The sequence below is a fragment of the Panthera tigris genome, chromosome B4 (assembly GCF_018350195.1).
Source record: "Panthera tigris isolate Pti1 chromosome B4, P.tigris_Pti1_mat1.1, whole genome shotgun sequence".
Lineage (NCBI taxonomy): Eukaryota > Metazoa > Chordata > Mammalia > Carnivora > Felidae > Panthera > Panthera tigris.
Window position 1 is genome coordinate 129121403 of NC_056666.1, and position 22064 is coordinate 129143466.

Sequence of the window (22064 nt, forward strand, 5' to 3'; positions counted from 1 at the left end):
CTTGTCGCGGCCACCAACCGTCACGAGGAAGTCGCCGTCTACCTAAGGTGAGCCTGCTGGAAGATGAAGGTGGGTCGAGACAGGAAAGGTAGGGCTGGAGTCCCCTCAGCAAGGGGGGAGTCCGCCCTCGCTGGCATGTCCCTCAAACCATGGGGAGGGTCAACAGAGAGGCACTTCTCCATACGCCAACAATTCTAACTGTAGTATTCCTGGCCTTCCCACGGCTTGTTCCTCCACATCTCTCTTGAGCCATGTCCTCCGTGTCCTCTTTGGTCCATCCCCCTCACTCTCTAGCCCCCTCCCTCCTTCTTCCAGCTTCCGCCTGCCTTCCTTCTCTTTGACGCCCCTGTCATTGGCATTAATCCCTCCCCCCCCCCCCGCCGTGTGCAGCTACAGAAATGCCAAGCTCCTTTACACCACATTCCAAAAATTTTTTAATTTTTTTTAAGTTTATTTATTTATTTTGAGAGAGAGAGAGAGAGTGAGCAGGGCAGGGGCAGAGAGAGGGAGAGAGAGAGAGAGAGAGAGAATCCCAAGCAGCCTCCGCTGTCATTGAGGAGCCCCAACGCACTGTCAGGGATCGAACCCGCGGACTGTGAGATGGTGACCTGGGCTGAAACCAAGAGTCAGATGCGTAACTGACTGAGCCACCCAAGCGCCCCTCAAAAACTTTATTTGGCCCCCTCTTCCCCTCTCATGAGGTACCTCCATGCCTTTGTCCCGCACATGACCCTGCTCCCTGCCCTGCTCGGAGGTCACGGGCCGGGCCCTACTTTAGACTTTCATACATCCGGTTGAGCTCCTTCAACTTGCTCTCTAGCAACTGGGCCTGCTGTCTCAGCCTTTCAGCCGACTCTGCCTTTGCCCCCTGATGCAGGTGTTTTGATTCTTCCACAAGGTTGGCCACATCCACCAGAAGGGAGGTGCTCACGGTGGCCACATCCATGATCCGGGCTCCTCTGATCATTGCCAGAACAGTGCCTCCAAAAACTTTCTTCACTCGCTTGTCACTTCGAACTGAGACTCTCCCAGCTGTCATGAACCTCTTGGCACAGGCTGCTAGGTGAGGACCGGCTTTGGCCAGCCTGATGGCACGAACATTCTTTCCAATGTTTCGCAGGACTCGCACGAAGCTGTTTGTTACGGAAAACATTCGGAGTGTGTTCTGACACCGAGCCTTTGCAATGGTCTCCCCTCTGTTATCGCCAGCTGATGCCAGGCGACGGGCTTTGGCTTCCGCGGACAACGTGCTCAAGTGCTCCACAATGCTGCTGGACACAGTGGTCACAGCAGATGCTGTTCCCAGCGCCACCCCCGTTGCAAAGAGTGACAGACTGATCCCTGATGTCACAGGTGCCAGACCCAGGCCCAGGATGGTCAGGACCCGAGACGCCACGCTGGTGGATCCGGCCATGATGTTGGAGATGGTGCAGCCCCTGTGTACCTTGTCAACCTTGTCCGCCAGCTTGTGGAGCTTTTGTATTTGCCCCTTAAGCTCCCGTTTCAACCGGGGATACTCGTTCAAAAACCTCTCCTCCAGGTGGTCTCTCTGGATCCTCTCTCTGCCCTCCATGCACAGGTCTGCCTCCAGCTCACACAGACCTGCGTATAGCACATCTGCCTCCTCCCTGGAAAGGTGAAGGTCAAGCGATTAGGAAAAGCTTAGCTGTCAAGTGGGCTTGATTCGATCTTTCCCGCATCGGCCGCAGAACGTGCACTACAAATCAAATGGACAAGAGTTTGACAGATGCGAAGAATCTTTCTTGCCATGTGACACACGTTCTGTACCTTGCTCGTGCTCCGTAACACATACTCAGCCAGGGAAAGAATACGTGCTCCTCTTCAGATGCTCTAAGTGGGAGGCGTGTTTTTAAGGGTATTTATTTATTTACTTCGAGGGGCGGGTGGGGGGAAGGAGGAGCAGAGAGAGAGGGAAAGAAAGAATCCCAAGGAGGGTCTGGGCCGTTGAGATCACGACCTGAGCCCAAATCAAGAGTCAGACGCTCAACCGACGGAGCCGCCCGGGCGCCCCAACTGGTAGGTATTCAGGAAAGATGGCTTCTCGCTCAAGGGCAGGTCAACACTCTCAGCGCCACAGTGTTTGTAGATGAACAAAGGGAAGTGGCACTGGAGCAGAAAAACCTTCGTTCGGAGAAGCTTAGTGTGTACGGAAGGATGAACCTTACCCACAGAGAGGTCTGCCCTCTGCCCTTGGCTACTGGGAAGTGACCTCTAGGCCCCTGCCTGGAATGGTAAGGGTCCTAGAAGGATAGGACTGTCTTCCTTTGCCTGGGCCTTTGGCCTGACATCGCGACGTACGATGGGGGCTTTGGGTCATGTGCTATGGGTTCTGACCTACGGAGGCACTAGAAACTAAAGGCATGGGTGTGACCTCAAGGAGGGGCTGGAGATGACAGACAGGTCAGCCATGCAGCGAATGTCATTGGGCCCCCATAAAACTCTAAAAGACTCTCTCCTTGATCTTCTAGGCCCTCTTTTTGACTAGGTGCAGTGCCTGTGTAGCCTGTCGACCTTGGCCTTCTGTGTCCTGTCCGTGACAGCCTATAGTGCCCGGGCTTCGCAAGAACCCTGTTAGGTCAGTTTAATGAGAATCTTCCCACTCTTGATAACGGATCACCTTTGATATCTGATCGAATCCCACCTTTGATGTGGAAGCTCTTTTTTCTTTTAAGTTTATTTATTTACTTTGAGTGTGAGAGAGAGCACAAGCAGAGGAGGGCAAGAGACAGAGGAAGAGAGAGAGAGAATCTCAAGCGGGCGCCTCGCTGTCAGTGCAGAGCCCAGCACGGGGCTCGATCTCGCGAACCGCGAGATCGTGACCTGAGCTGAAATCAAGAGTCGGACGCTTTCCCGACTGAGCCACCCGGGCGTCCCTGATGTGGAAGCTCTTGACCTGCCTTCAGCAAGAACCCTGCTGGGTCAGTTTAGCAAGCGTCGTCCACCTTCTTCTCTTAGTGATTTCTCATCCGCCGCCCCCGCCCCGCTCCTCGGCTATAAATCCCCAGCTCTGTATCCGGAGCAGAGCCTGATCTCCCTTCTATGGCCACAGCCCTGAATTAAGTCGTCTTTTTAATCAACGTCAAAGTGTTTTGTCTCACAGTGTGAGCTTCCCTGGTGGGCCATGCTCCATTTGCACTGTCACAGATTGAACTCAGGACGGTCACGCGTCCGGAGGAGGACAACGGAAGCTTCGCATCTGAAACCCTCCCAGACCCTTCCCCATGCGTCTCTCCCCGTGGCCATCTGCATCCTTGCCTGGAAGACAGCGTGACTGAGTGTGACAGCTCTCAGTGCGCTCTGTGAACACTTTCAGGGAATCATCCAACCTCACGGCGGTTTCAGGACCACGGCCCAGTGACTGCCCCAACTGACTGAGAAGCAGGACGTCCGTTACCCTGGTTCCCCCCCAGACTCTTCCAGTTCACGTCGTTGACTCCCGACCCACCACCCAGCACCCCCAACCTCTCAGGTGTCATCAGCCTCACACCTTAGCTGGTGACAGCTTCGTCGGCATGCACACCAACGCTATGTGCAACTTTTATGAAATTGCTTAAAGATACGAGAGACTTGGAGAGCCATCTGTGTGAAACCCTAAGCCTGAAAAGACCGCATTTGGACAAGCTGGTGGAAGAAGTACTTTCCCCTCTGGTGGGGACTTGTGCGTCTCCCCAGAATTGAGTACAGAATTAGCAGCTGCCCCCTGTGATGCCACTAGTTGTCACAGAGTCACATTGGCTCCCACTGGTCTGGGGCTGCTCTACGTAGAAGAGGATAGGGGCACCTGGGTGGCTGAGTCGGGCAGGCATCCGACTTCGGCTCAGGTCATGATCTCGCGGTTCATGAGTTCGAGCCCCACGTCGGGCTCTGTGCCGACAGCTCGGAGCCTGGAGCTTGCTTCGGATTCTGTGTCCCCCTCTCTCTCTGCCCCTCCCCTGCTCATGCTGTCACTCTGTCTCTCAAAAGTAAACATTAAAAAAAATTTGTAAGAAGAGGAGAGGCTTCCAAATGGTGGTCAAGACCCCCCCAGCTCCCAGGCAAAGTATGGAGGAGACAACACCCCTCCCCGCCATGGCCCTGCATGCCTAGTGGTGAGGAGATTAAAGAAGGAAGGGAACAAATGTCCCCTCTCCCTCTCCCAGGACCTCGAGTTTTGTGCCGAGAGCTTCACTCAGTCCTAGCCTTGCTGCCCAAGTTTACCTAGTCCTCCAACCTAGACATCCTCTTGTCCATCCCGGCCTTCGGACAAGACGATTGCCCTTGGGCCCCCACCTTTGACCTTGCAGTTCATGCTAAGGCCTTCGCCATAATCTTATCAGGTTGAGTTACTGTTTACATTGAACAAATGACTAATAGACTACACACCCAGAAACACAGGGCTGGACAGAGATAGAGTCTGGATCCAACACAGCTTGGTCCAACTCCACTCCAGTCTTTCCACCTCGTGGGCCAGCAGGATCCTGCAGTATTCATACAACTCCTTAGATGGGGAGGGAAGGCTTTAGTCCAAATGCCCAGGGGCACAGACTGCTACGTCAGCGTTCTTCGGACTGGTCCCTCATCTCCAGGAAGAAGACCCTTGGCCCCTGTCTCTTCGTGGCAATCTTCTAAAAAGTTAACATTGAGGCCCCTGGGTGGCTCGGTCGGTTGAGTGTCCAACTCTTGATTTCGGCTCAGGTCATGATTTCATGGTTCATGAGTTCGAGCCCTGAGTCGGGCTCTGGGCTGACAATGTGGAGCCTGCTTGGGATTCTCCCTCTCTCCCTCTCTCTCTCTCTCTCCCTCTTTTTCTCTGCCCCTTCCCCAGTTGTGCTGTCTCTGTCTCTCTCTCAAAATAAACAAGCTTAAAAAAAATAAAAAGTTAACATTGACTGAGCACCTACTATGTGTCGGTGACGATGCCAAGCCCTTTACGTACATTATCTTGGTTTCTCCCCGATAAAATTGAACAGATGAAGAAACCAAGGCAGAGATAGGTCTGCTTTAGGCTCAGGCCCAAGGTCACCTAACTTGCCCTCTGCAGGTCTCATCTCTTCTCAACCCGAGGCCATTCCCTGCCAGCGAATGCCATGGGAGACATACTCCTCACGGATTATTGAGAAGGAGCACACTCAACCCCAGCCCGAGGATACTGCCACGCGGAGATCTGGGGACCCCCTTGGGGCATCCCCGGGGGTTACCTGGACAAGTTGGCCTCAGCCATGAAGCTCTCCCAGGCTTCATGGTCAGTCAGCAGGAGATGTAGGTCATCCCAGCTCACTGAGTCCTGGAAATACTCAATGATATCCTCCATATCGCTCTCTGGATGGGGAAAAAAAAGAAAAAAGTGAAGAGTTGTTTTGTTTTTTCTTCTTCCTGCTTCGCTAAGGGAGCGAGGAAACCGGGGCTTAGCTGGAGGGAACCCACAACACTAAATCTGTGTATTCACTGCGAGCCGGCCTAGGCAGGGGTATTGAGGTGAATACCCTCAGGCCTCACCTCAGCTTTCACATCTGATATGTCGGGGGCTTATTCCTGACACACGGGCAGGTGGCAGCCTGGGGGTGCTGGGGGAGGGGAGGTTTCCACCTGGAGCTGACAGGGTCCGTGTAGAGGGGACAGCAACGAGACTCAGGGCCAGCATACCGTGTGGCAGGTCCCGGCCCAGACCACATACACACATTATATTTGATCGTTACAACAACAGAAGGGAATATTCTCATTTTACAGGTGAGGTTAGGCAAGGCACCCTGGGTCACACAGGTGGGAGGTGGCCAAGGCCACCCTGGGGTCCAGTTCAGTGGCCCACCGTCCCTCGCGGACCAGCAGTCAGGCCGGCCGCAGGGCGAGAGCTGGAGGGAATGGCTTGGTAAAGCCCCACAGTCGTCCCCAGCCGGGCTGGACAGGTCAAGAGGGCAGGAGAAGCCTCCAAGGTGACTAGTTCAGGACTCCTTCCTTCTCTCCTTCCCCCCTGCTGTCCCCCACCTCCTGTGGGCTGTCCCGGCCTCACTTCTGGGTCATTGGATGGGCGGCAGGGGGAGGGAGGAAGTGAGCACCTTTGCCATGACTCTGAGAAGAGGACAGGAGGGAGGGGCCCCTATGGACTCCCGGACTAAGGGTGGGGGCTCCCCCTTGGTCCCTCTTGAAGGGCCCAGGACACTCATCAGTCCCCTTCAAGGGACTGATTCCGCTGTGGGTTAACTCAGCTGGAGGCACTCCCCCAATTCCGGGAATCATCTGGAAGGTGACTACCTGGGCAGAGCCCACGGGCTTCTTGGGTATGGTGCCAGCAGTGGGATCTCAGACTTTTCCCCCCAGCTTGCGTCTGCGTCCCGGTCGGAAGGAAGGGTCGCTTCACCCTTGAGAAAGAGAGAACAAATTGTGCGGTCAAGTGTGAGCCAGCGGTGACCACAGGGAGCAGCAAGGGGCCAGATCCCCGGTGGTTCCCTCTGGGAAGGTCACAAATGCCAAAATGGACTTAACCTGATATGTCTGTCTGTCTCCTGGCCTCTACTGGCTGCTATTTAAGGAAGGTTACTCACCTCACTCCAGCTTGTTCCCAAGCCAGGTCACAGTCCTGCTGTCCTGTTGGGGCACAAGGAGAAGACAATCAGAGAGGGAGACTGCCATCTGAGAAGCTATAGAGGCAATAAAACCAAACACAGAAGAAAAGATGGGACGGAATGTTCTAGAAGTTACTCGAGGTCAGGCACATCTGTGTTTATTAACTGACGATAGCTAATGTGGATCAAGTATCTAGGAGGGGCAGGGCTCCTTATGGTTCCCTCACTGATTAGTCACACACACTCCATGAGGTGGGTGCTCTTGGGGTTGCCATCTTATTTGAAGGTTTGGGGCTCCTGGGTGGCTCAGTCGGTTGAGCGTCCGACTTCGGCTCAGGTCATGATCTCGCGGTCTGTGGGTTCAAGCCCCGCATCGGGCTCTGTGCTGACGGCTCTGAGCCTGGAGCCTTGCTTCGGATTCTGTGTCTCCCTCTCTCTCTGCCCCTCCCCCACTCACATGCATGTGCTCTCTCTTTATCTCTCTCTCTTTCAAAAATAAATAAAACGTTAAAAAAAAAAGTGGGATGATAACATGAGTTAAACTAGAATAGAGTGAACTCTAACCTTCAACAGATATATTTCCTAGCAATATGTCACCCACTCACATAGGCACCCATGGGTGTTTCTTACTCAAAGGTAGTAAGACTCCTTGGGGGAAAACTGAATTCCTGGATTCCACGGGTCTGCAATGTCCACACTCCAGGGGGCAAGGATGATTTCGGGGAGGTTCAGGGCCGTGCTCAACAGGGCACCCATGGGGAAGTCCCAACAAATTACATCTAATAATAATAATAATAGATAATGATCATTATGATCATGTTTAATTGGGCCAGGCTGAGTCAGTGAAAAGCCATGAGTTCCTAATAATATTCAAATGAGGGCAAATGAGACAAAATATACGAAAAAAAGGTAGCTATAAAGGTGAAAAAAGGTAGTTATAATTAATAAGAAAGGGAGTCTTAATATATATGGGCATTTTGGGGGCATCTGGGTGGCTCAGTCAGCTGGTTGAGCAGCTGACTTCGGCTCAGGAAGGAAAGGCCAGGAGGCACCTGCATGGCTCAGTCAGTTAAGCATCTGACTCTTGATCTCGGCTCAGGTCATGATCATGGTTCATGAGTTCGAGCCCCGCGTCAGGCTCCGCACTGACAGTGTGCGGCCCGCTTAGGATTCTCTCTCTTGATCCCTCCTCTCTGCCCCTCTGCCATTAGAGCTTTCTCTCTCAAAATAAATAAACTTAAAAAATGCATATATACCTATGAGCATTTTCCCCCTTCTATTTATTATATGATTGTGATAAGGGACTGAGAAAGAAAACCACAAGAGGCCCTGACATTGGCTGGCTAGCCTGGCACTCCCTCCAGGTAATATTCCCTCCCTTGGCTAAAAAGAATGACTGTTACTTCTTTAGCAAGTTGTGTCCTTGTTCTGTTCTCTCCCTTTTTTTTTTTATGCATTTTTGTTTCAGCATAGAGTCCAACATGGGACTGGGTCTCATAAACCATGAGATTCATCATGGCCTGAGCTGAAATCAAGAGTCAGATGCTTAACTAAAAGGCAACCGATGGAATGGGAGAAGATATTTGCAAACGACATATCAGATAAAGGGTGAGTATCCAAAATCTGTAAAGAACTTATCAAACTCAACACGCAAAAACCAAATAATCCAGTGAAGAAATGGGCAAAAGACATGAATAGACACTTCTCCAAAGAAGACATCCTGATGGCCAACCGACACAGGAAAAAATGCTCAACGTCACTCCTCATCAGGGAAATACAAATCACAACCACAATGAGATACCACCTCACACCTGTCAGAATGGCTAAAAGTCAACAACTCAGGCAACAACAGATGTTGGCGAGGATGCAGAGAAAGAGGATCTCTTTTGCCCTGTTGGTAGGAGTGCAAGTTGGTGCAGCCACTCTGGAAAACAGTATGGAGGTTCATCAAAAAACTAAAGATAGAACTACCCTACGACCCAGCAATCGCACTACTAGGCATTTATCCAAGGGACACAGGTGTGCTGTTCCGAAGGGACACATGCACCCCCATGTTTATAGCAGCACTATCGACAATAGCCAAAGTCTGGAAAGAGCCCAAATGTCCATCGATGGATGAATGGATAAAGAAGATGTGGCATATATAGACAATGGGGTATTACTTGGCAATCTGAAAGAATGAAATCTTGCCATTTGCAACTACGTGGATGGAACTGGGGGGTATTATGCTAAGCGAAATTAGTCAGAGAAAGACAAATATCATATGACTTCACTCATGAGGACTTCAAGACACAGAACAGATGAACATAAGGGAAGGGAAGCAAAAATAATATAAAAACAGGGAGGGGGACAAAACAGAAGAGACTCATAAATATGGAGAACAAACTGAGGGTTCCTGGAGGGGTTGTGGGAGGAGGGAGGGGCTCCATGAGGAAGGGGGCCCTAAGGAATCGACTCCTGAAATCATTGTTGCACTAGATGCTAACTAACTTGGATGTAAATTAAAAAAAAAAAAAAAAGAGTCAGACGCTTAAGCTTAATCGACTGAGCCAGGCATCGCCCTCTGTCCTCTCCTGGGCTAGATAAGATTACTGAGACACCCATTGATAGAAATGACCCCCCTTTCGGCAGCACAGCACCCCATCTAGAGCGGCCCTGTTTCCTTAAGAGCCTCCCTCAAAGCCCAGATCCTAGAATCAGTTCTAACGCCCTCTTCCTCAACCACAGGAGTGTGCCTGGCGACTTCAGCCTGAAGGGCATGGAAGGTAAGGGTGTGGACCTACACGGTGGGTATCATGGGTTCTACCGAGGAGGAAAGAACGCACACAGGCAGCTGTCAGGGGATCAAGGCAGGCCCAGCAAGGGTGCGGCCGGCTCCCAGCAGGTATCTTCCTCCGTCCAAACCACTGCTGCCCTGGTCATTTGCTGACACTGATCCATTTCTAGCTACTGATCTTTGCTCTCAGCCTTGATGTTAACGACAAAGCAATGCTCGCGGCCTCTGCTGCTTTCCAGCCCGCCAGTTCCCATGCACCTCCACCTCCTCCCAGGCCACCTGCCTCCCCCTCCACCCTGCTGCCTCTCATGTTGGGGCCTGGACACCAGGTATGTGTTTTCTGGGCGCCTCTGCAGCGACGGGCGACTGTCCGGCCCGGCCTTGGCCAAAACAAGACACAAGGGGAAGTCGGCTTAAGGGGGGCCTGGGGCCTTCCTGCTGCAAGGGACAGGCGGGAGAGGAGATCTAGCTGGCCGCCTTCTCCTCCTTCTGCTTTGAATGCTGCATGACCCTGGGAACCCAGGCCGCCAAGTGACATCATGAAGCATGAGCACCAGAGACCAGGAGAACTGCGTGGATAGACAGAACCAGACCCTGGATGACACCAAACGTTTGCAGATGTGTCTGCACCCTCGGGCTCATCCTTTCCGTCCTGTGCTCTTCTTGGCCTGGCCCTGACCCTTGTCTGGGGTGTCTGCTGGGTTTTGATCCTGGACGTTGCTCCCTCCTGCTTGGTTCGTACGTGGCGGGGGGGGGGGGGGGGGGGTCCTCACTAGCCTGCTGACTGGTCAGTTCCCGGCCAGGTTGTTGGGAGGAGGAGAAGAGAGGGGCCTGTCCCGTGCGACGACGTGGCCCAGACTGGGAGCCCTCCCATCCTCACCAGCTCTAAGCTCTCCAGATGCGGTAGGGCAGAGGTTCTCACCAAAGCATCTCCCTGCAAGTGGCTGCGGGATATCCTCCTCGGGTAGGGAAAGGGGAGGTGAAGACAGCCCCAGGTTCAAACTCCTTAGCCTGGCGCCCCATCCCCCTGTCGCTGCTCCTCCTGTCTTCCTCGTTGCCTTGGTCCAGGCACCCTCACGGACCCCGAGCTTCCTTGCTTCTTTTTTTTTTTTTTTCCCTTTCTCTTTTAAAATTTTTATTTTACGTAGACTCCACGTCCAACGTGGACCTCGAACTCACAACCCCGAGATCAACAGTCGTTTGCTCTACTGCCCAAGCAGGTCCAATGTTCTGCTCCTTGCTTCTGATTAACCTCAGCCTCCACACCTGTGCTCAGGCTGCTCCCTCCCCCTGGAAAGCCCTTCCCCACCCTCCTTAACTTGTAAACGTTGATCTGTGCTTAGATGCCCCGCTCAAAGGCTCCCTCCTCTGCCTGCTTCTCCCCCGCCCTGCCCCGTTACTCTCTAGGCTCTCCTTGCCTGTGCTCTGTCCTCTCCGTGGTTCTCTGTATTTTCTCCAGCCTTCTGTTTCCTCCACTCTGAGCACGCAGAGGCCCTGTCTGTTCCCTGCCGCGTTTCCTATTCTGCCCGGGGGCTCCAGGGCACAGCCAGGCTAAGATCTGGGGTGTAGGAGCCACGGCACACCCCAGTTTCATTCACCGCTGAGTAATTTTCCTTGTTTTTCTTGTCTATCTTGAGGAGAAGCTCTTTCTGGCAGAGAACAAATAAGACTGTGCCTCAGGTTTGATACAAATTACCCTATTGATTTAGTGCGCTTTTGACAGGCCTCTCAGATTTCTGAGAGTTTCCATTCACTTCTTCGTGTGTGTCTCGTACTCCAGCCATAATATTTTTATATGAGACAGGGGAAGAGGAAACTGCAGAAAAACATGGGTGTCCCGATGCCTGAGACCCAGAAGCGCCTTCCAAAGCCTCCCCTCCCCCCAGGGTGGCCAGGCCAGGTGTGGATGTCGGGCCCAGCTCCCTCCAGCCTTAGCCCAATTTTGTTCACTAACTGCTGCCCATTGGGGGGAAGGGTGGAGGCCGCTTCCTTACTGCTCCTTGGAAATCACACAAAAAAAGCCGTGTTCCTTTGGATTGCAGTGGCAGCCATTAAAGACGTTCTGAAGAAAGAGAAGGAGTGGGAGGAAGGGGGGGGGAGGAGGAAGAGGAAGAGGGATAGGAGGGGGAAGGGGGAGAGAAGTAACATCTGGGAGTAGGAGGAAGAGAAGGAAAAAACCAAAAAGCTTGTACAAACTCAATCAATCAACCCCAACAATGGGACGCCTGGCTGGCTCAGTGACAAGCGTGCGACTCTTGCTCTCGGGCTTGTGAGTGCAAGCCCCACGTTGGGCATAGAGATTACTTAAAAAAAATAACCTCTTTAAAAATCAATCGGTCAGTCCCAACAGAACCTATACGTAAGCTAGAAAGAAAAAGCTACAAATATCCCGGAAGAAATGTTAAACAAAACAATAATGATGTTGAGTTGGGGCTAACTTTTCTAATCAAGATGGAAATCCCAGACCATAAAGGGAAAGGTACAGCTATTTGACCTGCTAAAAATTAAAAATTGCAGGGGCGCTTGGGTGGCTCAGTTTGTTAAGCGTCCCACTCTTGGTTTCAGTTCAGTCATGATCTCACTGTTCATGGGATCGAGCCCCACATCGGGCTCTGCACTGACAACAAGGAACCTGCTTAGAATCCTCTCTTTCCCCCTCTCTCTCTCTCTCTCTCTCTCTCTGCCCCTCCCCTGAGCGCCACACGGTCTCTGACTTTCTCAAAGTAAATAAACATCAAAAAAAAAAAAAAAAAGGAAAATTGCACAGGACACCTTAGGAGACACGACTGATGGATGCTGAGAACAGACAAGAGCGGGCAGGCATGATACGCAAGAGATCCTCCAAATCAACATGAAAACACTGAAGTCAATTTTTTAAAAGATGTGAACAAACAGTCGCCAGGGGAAGGGACTCGCCCAGGGTCACACGGCTCCCGGTGGGCAGGGTGGAAGGGAACACCAGATGTTTGGGGAGAAATGAGATTTTAACGACCATATACTAGGTCTGACTCGGCCTGTGTGAACACACAGGGGTAAGTTCACGCCCCCACAGTCATCCCCAGGAGTCCCCAGCTTGGTGTTTTAAGAGTACAAAGGTGGGACCGTATCACAATGTGGCCCTTGTCACCCCGGCACCGCCTCCCTTCTTGCTGACAGGGGCACCCACGCCTGCCTCTTCTCTTACTGCCCCACAGCACGCGGAACAGAGGGCCCGGCGCGGGGCAGCGGGGGAAGCCCGGACGTCCTGCTCTGTCTCCCGGTCCAGGCACCCTGGGCCAGAAGCTCCCTTTCTGGCCCTCAGTTTCCCCGAAGAGCCTGGCACCGAGCAGGTGGCTCAGAGACACTGTGGGTGACACGACCTTGAGTCCTTGATCGTTTGCATCTCAGAAGAAATGCTTTGCCAGTCAGGTCACCGCAGGGAGAGGCTCCCACTCACCTGCCCTCCTTCACCTCCTCTGCTTCCTCCAAATTCCCCAAAGGGATGAGCACCCCCGCCCACTCCCCACACCTCCCCCCTCCCCGATATCCACCTCCCTCCTGGGGTCTGCTCAGGTCGCAGGCAGTCTGGAACCTGGGATGAGCAGTGCCCCCTGTTTCGGGGCACGGGGGTGGAGGGGGAGAAGTCAGACAAACCCGGCTTCAAATCCTGGCTATGCCGCTCTTTGGGGCACGACCTTGGGCTAGAAATCCGAGCTAGGATCCCTCTTCCTTCAAGAGCTGTTTGGAGGGTGAGTAGAGGGGCAGGGGTTCCCACCCTCCACACTTACCAAGGAATCATCTTCTGAGCTGAACACCATCGGGCTTTTCTTTAGCCGTGTGGACCCAGTCACCTGCGGTGTGTGTAATTAACACACAACTCCGGGCCCAAATATATATGGGACTGAAAGGGAAACTGAAAGTCTCCACTTCAGAGCCGAGTACCCAGGATGGACACACACAAGCACAGGGCCCGTCCCACCCCCTCAAGTAGGAACCTCAGATCTGACGTTCCAGGTCCTTCTGGCCCCAGCCCTTCCTGCCTTGGGCTTCTGGAAGGAAAACCTGCCGCTGAGGGACCGAGGAACCCTCAGCCAACGACCCCTCGCCCCCGCCCCCACGGGGGTCTGTTCCCAGGCCCCTCCTCTCCTCCCCACCCACCTCCCTTCTGGCATTATCCACCTTCCTATCGCCCGCACTTAGGACGACGCCAGACATACCCGGATGCTCGCTGCATATTTGCCGTTTTGCGACTCCTTCAATGCCATCCCCGCGTGGCCTCTTGGGTTGGCAGATCCTTCGCCAAGATCACCTGCTTCTACCACCTGGAAAAATCAGGCCTATACTTCAAAGCCCGAATCTAGCATCACCTCCTCTGAGAAGCCCTCCAGCCTCCACGCAGGCAGAGTCCGCTGTCCCCTACCGTACTCCCGTGGCACCGGGGGGGAGGAGTCTAAACCCGCGGCACGCATGCCACCCCACCACGGTGTCCGTGTCTCCTCTTTGGATCTAATCAGCAGGGACAGCCCCAGTGCCCGAGGAGGCCGGTCCTTGGCGGCCGGTGCTGTTTGCAGGACAGGGCTGAGGCCAGGCTGCTGTTTTCTAACCTCTGCTTAGTTCTGCTTGACCAGAGACCTCTTTCTAAACGCAGGACTTGTCCAGGAAGGCGAGTGTCAAGAAATGGAAATGGAAAGCAGGAAGCTAGGCTTCCTCCCTTGTGTGGTTCCGGGGGGACGCATGGACACGGGGCTGGACGGTGGGCCCGGGACGGGTGTGAGTTTGCAGATGAGGAAACGCGGCTGAGGGGAGAGGGGGTGGCTTTCGTGCAGCAGCTCAGGGCAGGGCGGGGGGGAGGGAGCCAAGCTCAAAGGCACTTTGTCACTTCGACCCTTGACTCTTGCTTCGAGTTATGTTTTGTCCACCTCTGCTTGTTTCGTGATCTTTTGGTCATTTTTCCTGTAATTCCCCTTCCTCCTGATTCTTCCGCTTGACGGCCAGATAAAAACCACTGTGAGGTACAGAATTCAATGAACTATCCATACACCCGCGGCCTGATTATCTACTGGGGACGCAGAATGGATTCCCGACACGGATGGACTCCACCAACCAGGCTGGGGTTGCAGACACGTCAAGTGAGGATTAGGCATCTTGTGACTCCAGGGACATGCGCTGAGCCCCCCCCCCCCACTTGGGGACCCTAGAGATCTAGCGACTATAAAATAGGGCTCAACTTGACCCCCAAGATCACAAGAAGAGTCACTCAGGATGACTCCAGTTCCAGAGTGGGGGCGACGGGGAGGGGGGGTTGGGGCAAAATCGTTGGTCAGCAAGCAGTTTCAGCCCACTGTGAAGACAATCCCAACTCAGTGGGAAAGGGACCCTGACATTGCTGAGGGAGGTGTCCCCCAGCATCATCTGGTGGAGGCTGGGGGAGTCAGCAGGCGGGCACACAGCTAGCACCCCCACGCAGTCTCTCCATCCCGTGGGGAGGCGGGCTCGGTTCAGCCATGCTGGACGTTATGACTTGTATGTTTCAGTGTACCTGCTGCCGAAGCGAGCACTTGACTCGTATGTTTCAGAGCAGGGACCCCACCTCCTGGTTCTCCCTTTCTCTAGGGACAGTGGCAGGGGGGTGGGGAGTGGGGAGCTGTAAACTGGGCATGTGACAATGGGGACATCTGGAGTCATAGGGTGGCTGGCAGAGACAGACATCTTAGGATTTCAGAGCATGGTGAATGCATCCATGCTGATGGCACCCGGTCACTCGGGGGACGTGGAAGGGGGCCACGGGTCTGGGTCACACATTGCAAGGCCGTTAGGACCACGCAGTGGACAAATGCTATTTGCCTTTGCTCACATCGGTGGTAAAATCGGGCGCCGAGTAGCAACTGTCAAGTTCAGGAAGGCTTACAACAAAGTATGAAGATGACAATTCAGGGTGCCTGGGTGGCTCAGTCCATTAAGCGGCTGACTTCGGCTCAGGTCGTGATCTCGTGGTTCGTGGGTTCGAGCCCCGCGTCGGGCCCCGTGCTGACAGCTCGGAGCCTGGAGGCTGCTTCCGATGCTGTGTCTCCCTCTCTGTCTGCCCCTCTTCTGCTTGCTCTCTCTGTCTCTCTCTCTCTCTCTCAGAAATAAACGCTAAAAGAATTTTTTTTTTTAATTATAGACAACAAACTCAAAAGCATTGTCTTAATAATTGTATGTTGAAGCCAAGGCAGGTAGATGTGTGGTTAATGTTAATGTGTGTATGAGGTTTAAGAGAATTGGACGCATTCTCAGAGTGAATAAAGCAGCTTTTGGATTCCAGCTGAAAACAGGTAATTGCGTAATCAATGTAGATGAATGATTTCAAGTCGGAAAGTTCTCAGGGTGTTGCAAATAAACTTCAGCCCAGAGGAAGCAGCTTCAAGTTCAGCAGGTCCCCAAACAGGATGAGTAAGCCATGGTGGGTGTGGGGATGGGCTGTGAGAGCCACATCACCAGACATTTCCCAGGTGTGTGTGTGTGTGTGTGTGTGTGTGTGTTGGGGGGGGGGGGGGCGAGAACCAACCTCTACCCCCAGCAGTCAGGAGACGGAAAAGAAAAACTTCTTGAAGACGTCTTTGCAAAAAGGTGACTTTATTAAAGCATGGGGGCAGGACCCTTGGGCAGAAAGAGCTGCACTGGGGTTGTGAAGGGTAACTCATTATATACCCTCAGGTTGGGAGGGGGTCAGGGATAGAGTATGTTTCTAAGGAATTTTGGAAGCCAGGTTTCCAGGACCTTGAGGGGCTAGCTGTTGCTAGGGAAACACCATTTATCACCATTTAATAAAACCTCAGTCATGAGACCCCCCTCAGATGCATATGGGGGGGCATAAGCTTGGAGCGTGATTGCCAATATATATCCTGGGGCAGTTGACATAAAGAAGTAGACTTACAGGACCCTTGAGGCTGGGACAATGTTAAGCCAAGGTTCTCTTTTGCCCCCAGCAAAGTGTCATCATCAAGGGAGCTGAGCTCCTAGAGGGAGGTCACTCTGCTGGTTTCCAGGACTTGGCAATGGGCTGTAGGCAGTAGGGAAGTTAATTTTTCACTTGCCTTAGTTTCCCACATGGCAAGCACTTAAACCCCTTTCCTTTGTTCTTGGGTAGCCAGGAGTGTCCGAGGAATATCACACAGATCCCATCTGGGGGCGGGGGTGGGTGCTGGCTTGTACTCAGCCTGCCTTATGCTTCCTCCCTGCTGTGGAAAACAGTATGGCGGTTCCTCAAAAATTTACATATAGGTGACCATCTGGCAAAAAAAATTACCACACGACCCCGCACTTCTGCTTGGGGGTATACACACAAAATAACAGAAAGAGAAGTCTCCAAGAGCTATTTGTATTCCCGTGTTCAGAGCAGCATTACAATATCCAAATAGCGGAATATCCAAGGATGGACGGGTGAGAAAAACACGGTCCACCCACACGGTGGGATATTATTCAGCCTTAAAAAGCAAGGAAAGCCGGACACCTGCTGCGACATGGATTGAACCTTGAGGGCATTATGCTCCGGGAACAGGCCAGTCACGAAAGAGAAAGATACTGCACGATTGCGCGTACATGCGGAACTTGGTCACATTCATAAAGACAAAAAGTAGACGGTGGGCGGGCGGCGGGTGGGGGCCAGGGGCTATGGAGGGGGTTGTGGGGAGCGGGCGTTTGAGGGGGCAATGTTTCGGTTCTACAGGATGAAAAGAGCTGTGTGGACCGATGGGTGTTTTGTGTCTGGTCTCGGCCTGATAACCAATGCTGTGGTCGGGACAGCCTTTTGGTTCTCATTAGGACTGCAAGGTGGCCCGCAGCAACGACCAGCAAGAAACTGAAAAAAAAATACGGGTTTATTACTTACCGGACCAGGAACTTGATCAGCACATTTGGGATCACGCAGCAAGTTCACGGGTAGAGAAAGCGCGTGTACAAGGGCCTGGGCTTCTGCTTTTACTGGGGCTGAGGGTGGGGGCCTAGGGTTTTGAGGGCTTCCTCTTTTCTTTTAATGTTTATTTCGAGAGCGTGCGCCTGCATGCGTGGGGCGAGTGGGGAAGGAGAGCAGAGAGAGGGGGGCAGAGAGAGAGAATCCCAAGCAGGCTCCACGCTGTCAGCACAGAGCCAATGTGCGGCTCGGTCCCACGACCCTGAGATCATGAGCTGAGCCGAAATCAAGAGTCAAACACTCAACCGACTGAGCCACCCAGGCACCCCGTGGGCTCACTCTTTATTGGTGAATAGAAAGCTTGGGAGAAACAAAACAAAACAAAACAAAACAAAACAAAACAAGAGACCTAAATGGTCAGTTATCGAATTCAACTAAGATTTCTTTTTTTTGAATATATATATTTTAAATATTTACTCACTTCTTGAAATATAGAGACAGAGTGTGAGCAGGGCAGGGGCAGAGAGAGAGGGAGACACCCGAGGGGCCACCTAAGATTTCTAAGACAAAGAAGCCTCTGGTGAGGGAGACAGGTCCTTATCTAGCTGTGTTTATGCAGATAGAGACAGAGCATGAGCAGGGGAGGGGCAGAGAGAGGGGGAGACACAGAATCCGAAGCAGGCTCCAGGCTCCGAGCTGTCAGCACAGAGCCCGACGCGGGGCTCGAACTCACGAACCGCGAGATCATGACCTGAGCTGAAGTCGGACGCTTACTGAGCCACCCAGATGCCCCAGGAATTAAGATTTTTAATTAATTAATTAAAAAAAAAAAAAAAGGACAGGGGCACCTGGGTGGTTCAGTGGGTTGGGAATCTGATTCTTGGTTTTGGCTCAGGTGATGATCTCATGGTTTAGGAGTTCGAGCCCTGCATCGGGTTCTGTGTTGATGGTGCAGAGCCTGCTTGGGATTCTCTCTCTCTCTCTCTCTCTCTCTCTCTCTCCTTCTCCCTTTGCCCCTCCCCTGCACGGGCACGCACGCGCTGTCTCTCTTTCTCAAAATAAATACATAAACTTTAAAAAAGCAAAAAATATGGGGCTCCTGAGTGGCTCAGTCGGTTAAGCGTCCGACTTCAGCTCAGGTCACGATCTCACAGTTCATGAGTTCGAGCCCTGCGTCGGGCTCTGTGCTGACAGCTCAGAGCCTGGAGCCTGCTTGGGATTCTGTGTCTCCTTCTCTCTCTCTGCCCCTCCTGCACTTGTGCTCGATCTCTCTCTGTCTCTCAAAAATAAATAAATGTAAAAAAATTTTTTTTTCTAAAGCAAGAAATAAGAGTATAGTTACCGTGATGAGTCCTGAGAAATGCAGTGAATTGTCGAATCACATCCGACACCTGGAACGAATATAACACTGTATATTAACCAGACTTGACTACACGTAAAATGAAACAAAAAACAAACCAGCGAAAGGAATGAATCCTTAAAAGCCCCGCCTTCGTGGAAGAGAGTAATGCATGGGCGCCTGATCCCTTTATAAGCTTGGCAAGGCATCTGCACCCAGGACGGTATTCGCTACAAGAGCCCTGCGATGAAAACCTTTCTTCTTGCCTCACAGAAAACTATGGTTCAGATGGGCGAGATGATTTGCTCAAGAAGTGAGGGGGGCGGGCGGCCTCCCTGCTCTGGTTTCTTGTTTTCTTTTCTGGCTCCTGGGCTTTCCCGGGAGAAAAGGGGGGGCGGGCCCTGCAGGGGGCGCTCTCTGCGGCTCCCTCTCCACGCAGCCTGTGGCACCAGCAGGAAGAAGAAAGATCAGCATTATCCGGACGAGGGAGGACACTCTCCAGGTAGGAATTTCATCCTCTGCTTTTAAGAAACGGGAGGAGGCTCCCTCCCTGCCCGGACACACCCGGCCAACGAGAAGCCGCCACACCCTTGAACTCTTCTTCTTCCCCGCTGAACTCGCATTCAGAGCAACCCTCCCCAGTGTCCTCCCGACGGGTAGGAAAAGGCGCCTTCCCTTTGTCTCTCCAGACTCGCGTGTGGCTCGCCATGGTCTGTCCCGAAGGGCGATTCCTCTGCTGTTCCCGAAGGAAGTCATTTCGCGGGTGACAGAGCTATTGGATTTTTAAGGCTGGCAGCCCAGAGGGAGAGAAATCCTTAAAACCCTCAAGTATTCCAGAAATGTACTTTCCGGCCCTAAACTCTCCCTGTTGGCTCGAGATAAGTCCACGAAACTTCACGTACCGATCTCAGAGCTCAGCTGGTGGGGGAGGGGGGGCAAGCCCGGCAGTCTGAGCCCCCGATGACGCACGGCGGCTGCCACTTGCTGAGTTTGCCTCCCCGATTTTCGCTGTGACTCAGTTTCCTCGCTTTGGGGAAGAGTACATACCTGACAGGGGTGCTGAGGGGACGACGAGAGGCAAAATAGGGATGGCGCTCGGCACACAGTAGGTGCTCAGTTAATAAGAACTGATATTTTCTTTATGTAATGTTTATTTTTGAGAGAGAGCGACAGAGCGCAGGTGGAGGAGGGGCAGAGAGAGAGGGAGGCACAGAACCCGAAGCGGGCTCCAGGCTCTGAGCCGTCAGCCCAGAGCCCGACGCGGGGCTCGAACCCATGAGCCGCGAGATCGTGACCTGAGCCGAAGTCTGACGCTTAACCGACTGAGCCACCCAGGCGCCCCTAGTCACAGACTTCAAAAGGAAAACAACCACAGACTCACAAGACAAAAAAGTACGGCCCCGTGTCCCTTACACCCAACTTTCCCCGATGGGGACAGCTCACGTAACCGCAGTCATTGCCAAGGCCAGCAAACGGACCCTAGCACCGCGAACTAGCTGGCAGACCTCGCTCAAATTTCACTCGTTCCCGCACACGCTCGTTTTAGACATAAAGATGGTCCTGCGACGTGTTACCACCGGTCCAGTTCAGGCGACCATCGCAACACTCGAGACCCTTCTGTTGCTGCTGCGGCGCTCCACAGGACCGACCCTCGAGGGTGACACCTTCTCAGGACGTCCCTAACTCCTGGTGACCGCCGATCTGCTGCCCACCTCCATAATTTGGGCCTTATGAGAATATTTCACAAGCGGATTCGTACAGCACGTAACCCTTCAAGGCTGGCTTTCAAACAATTCACCCAGAGTGATGCCCTGGAGCTCCATCCGGGTTGCTGCCTATATAAATAGCTCTTTCCTTTCTGTGGCTGAATAATCGGTCTCTAAAGGAGGGACAGGACCTCGGAGGCCCCTCCCAACCTCCTTCCGCTGTGCCGGGATCCCCCGCGGAACCCCCACGTGTGGAGGTCTCACCTCCAGGAGCCAGTGGCCCTGCCACATCGCTTTGCTCTTCTGCAGGGAGAGTCCTGGGCACGGCTCCCTCGCCTCTGCCCCTCTGGCTTTCTCTCTTTACTCCCTCCTTGTCCTTTTCCAAAGTGCACTCTGTGAACCTCCTTCCCCCTCTGCCTGGTGGGCGGGTCAGGCAACCCCAGGACTGCCCAGCCCTTGTGGGCAGAGGTGGGGACCCGGTCCAGCACTACCCCTGTGCAAAGTGCAGCCAAGTCACGGATCTCAGAGGGGAGAACCGGTATTTGCCGAGTAGCTGCAGGGGGTTGAGGCGGGGGGGGGGTCCCCTCAAAAGATGTGTCCATGATCTAATCTCTGCAACCCCTAACCGTGACTTTATGTGGAAAGACCTTAGGTCTCTGCAAATCCTCTAAGTTAAAGATCTTGAGATCGTCGCAGGTTGTCCGGGTGGGCCCTAAATCCGATGGCTAGTGTCCTTACAAGAGACACGGAGGAGAGACGACAGGGAGCTGGGGGGAGGGCCCAGGCAGAGGCAGAGATTGGAGGGACGCCTGGAGCCAGAGAGGCAAGCTCTCCCCTGGAGCCCCCAGGAAAGGGCAGAGCTAAAAGGAGGAAAAGCACCCCCAGCCCTTGGGTGGTGCCCCCCCCCCCCCAGCTCTGTCATATGGCAGGCCCACGAGTGTTCTCGCTGGAAGCTCACAGCCTTCCTTAGCAACCGAGGTGGCCAAACAGAGGTCCCGGGACGCTGGCGGGCGGGGCAGCCACTTGGGTCCACACGCTGACCAAGAGGGGTGCCGTGGCCCTTCTCTAAGGAAGGCCTTCTCCCCCTCCCTCCCTCTTGTTCTCACTGCCCTCCAGGTGCCCAGCAGGGGGCCGGGGTTGTGCTCAGCTTATGTTAAAAGAATGAATGAACCAATGAGCAGACGAGAGCTTCAGTGGTCCCCAGCAGTCCCGCGGAGTCTCCCGCGCTGACACACACAGGCCCAGTCACCGCCTCCCCGGGTCCTGCTTATACACAACTTGGGATGAACCCCTACAGGGCAGGTTTTGCTTCGTCTGATGACTCCGGAAGCTCCTGGAACTTAGCATCCCGGTCTGTGTCCCTGTCCCCAGTCAAGCACACAGTCGGTCCTCAATAACGGAAGCGGACTGAGGTTTCTAGGAGTCCCTCTTGGCGGACTGAGGTTTCTAGGAGACCCTGGCCACTGGCCCAACCTCCACCATGCTGAGCTACCGGAAGCTTCTAGAAGATGCGCAAAGTAGGTGCCCGCCGCGGAAGCAAGGCACAGTCCCTTCCAGGCCACCCGCTCTGGCAAGACAGACACCGGCAGACACATGGCTCGTAGCACGTGGTACTCTTTATTGTGACGCTCAGTGGAAAACATCTGTAAACCAGCTAACTGTAGTGGTGACAGCCGTAACGCATGCTAAGGCACTTTTATTATATAAAAAAGGGGTGGGGCTGGGAGCTCCGTTCACTCCTTTGTGACAGCAACTGGGACCTGAATTCAGAGCTTTTTAGGCATATGTAGCTTTCGTGTATCTTCATGATTTG

The 22064-nt window shown here is 53.4% G+C and overlaps 1 protein-coding gene across 1 annotated transcript; it reads right to left on the bottom strand.

Annotated features, from left to right (window-relative positions):
- Window positions 1-494: 494 nt before the first annotated feature.
- On the bottom strand, window positions 495-13415 carry APOL2 (apolipoprotein L2). The gene is made up of 5 exons (XM_042990875.1): window positions 13104-13415; window positions 6540-6582; window positions 6250-6356; window positions 5199-5319; window positions 495-1628 (listed from the first exon to the last, which is right to left on the bottom strand). The coding sequence occupies exons 4-5, from the start codon at window positions 5309-5311 to the stop codon at window positions 770-772; spliced, it is 972 nt and encodes a 323-aa protein (XP_042846809.1). The 5' UTR covers window positions 5312-5319; window positions 6250-6356; window positions 6540-6582; window positions 13104-13415; the 3' UTR covers window positions 495-769.
- Window positions 13416-22064: the final 8649 nt, after the last annotated feature.

Bases quoted from the DNA above. Each gene is read 5' to 3' on its own strand.
- APOL2 (XM_042990875.1), bottom strand. From the start codon at position 5,311: ATGGAGGATATCATTGAGTATTTCCAGGACTCAGTGAGCTGGGATGAC. The intron at 1,629-5,198 runs GTAACCCCCGGG...TCACCTTTCCAG, and splicing joins GCTGAGGCCAACTTGTCCAG to GGAGGAGGCAGATGTGCTAT.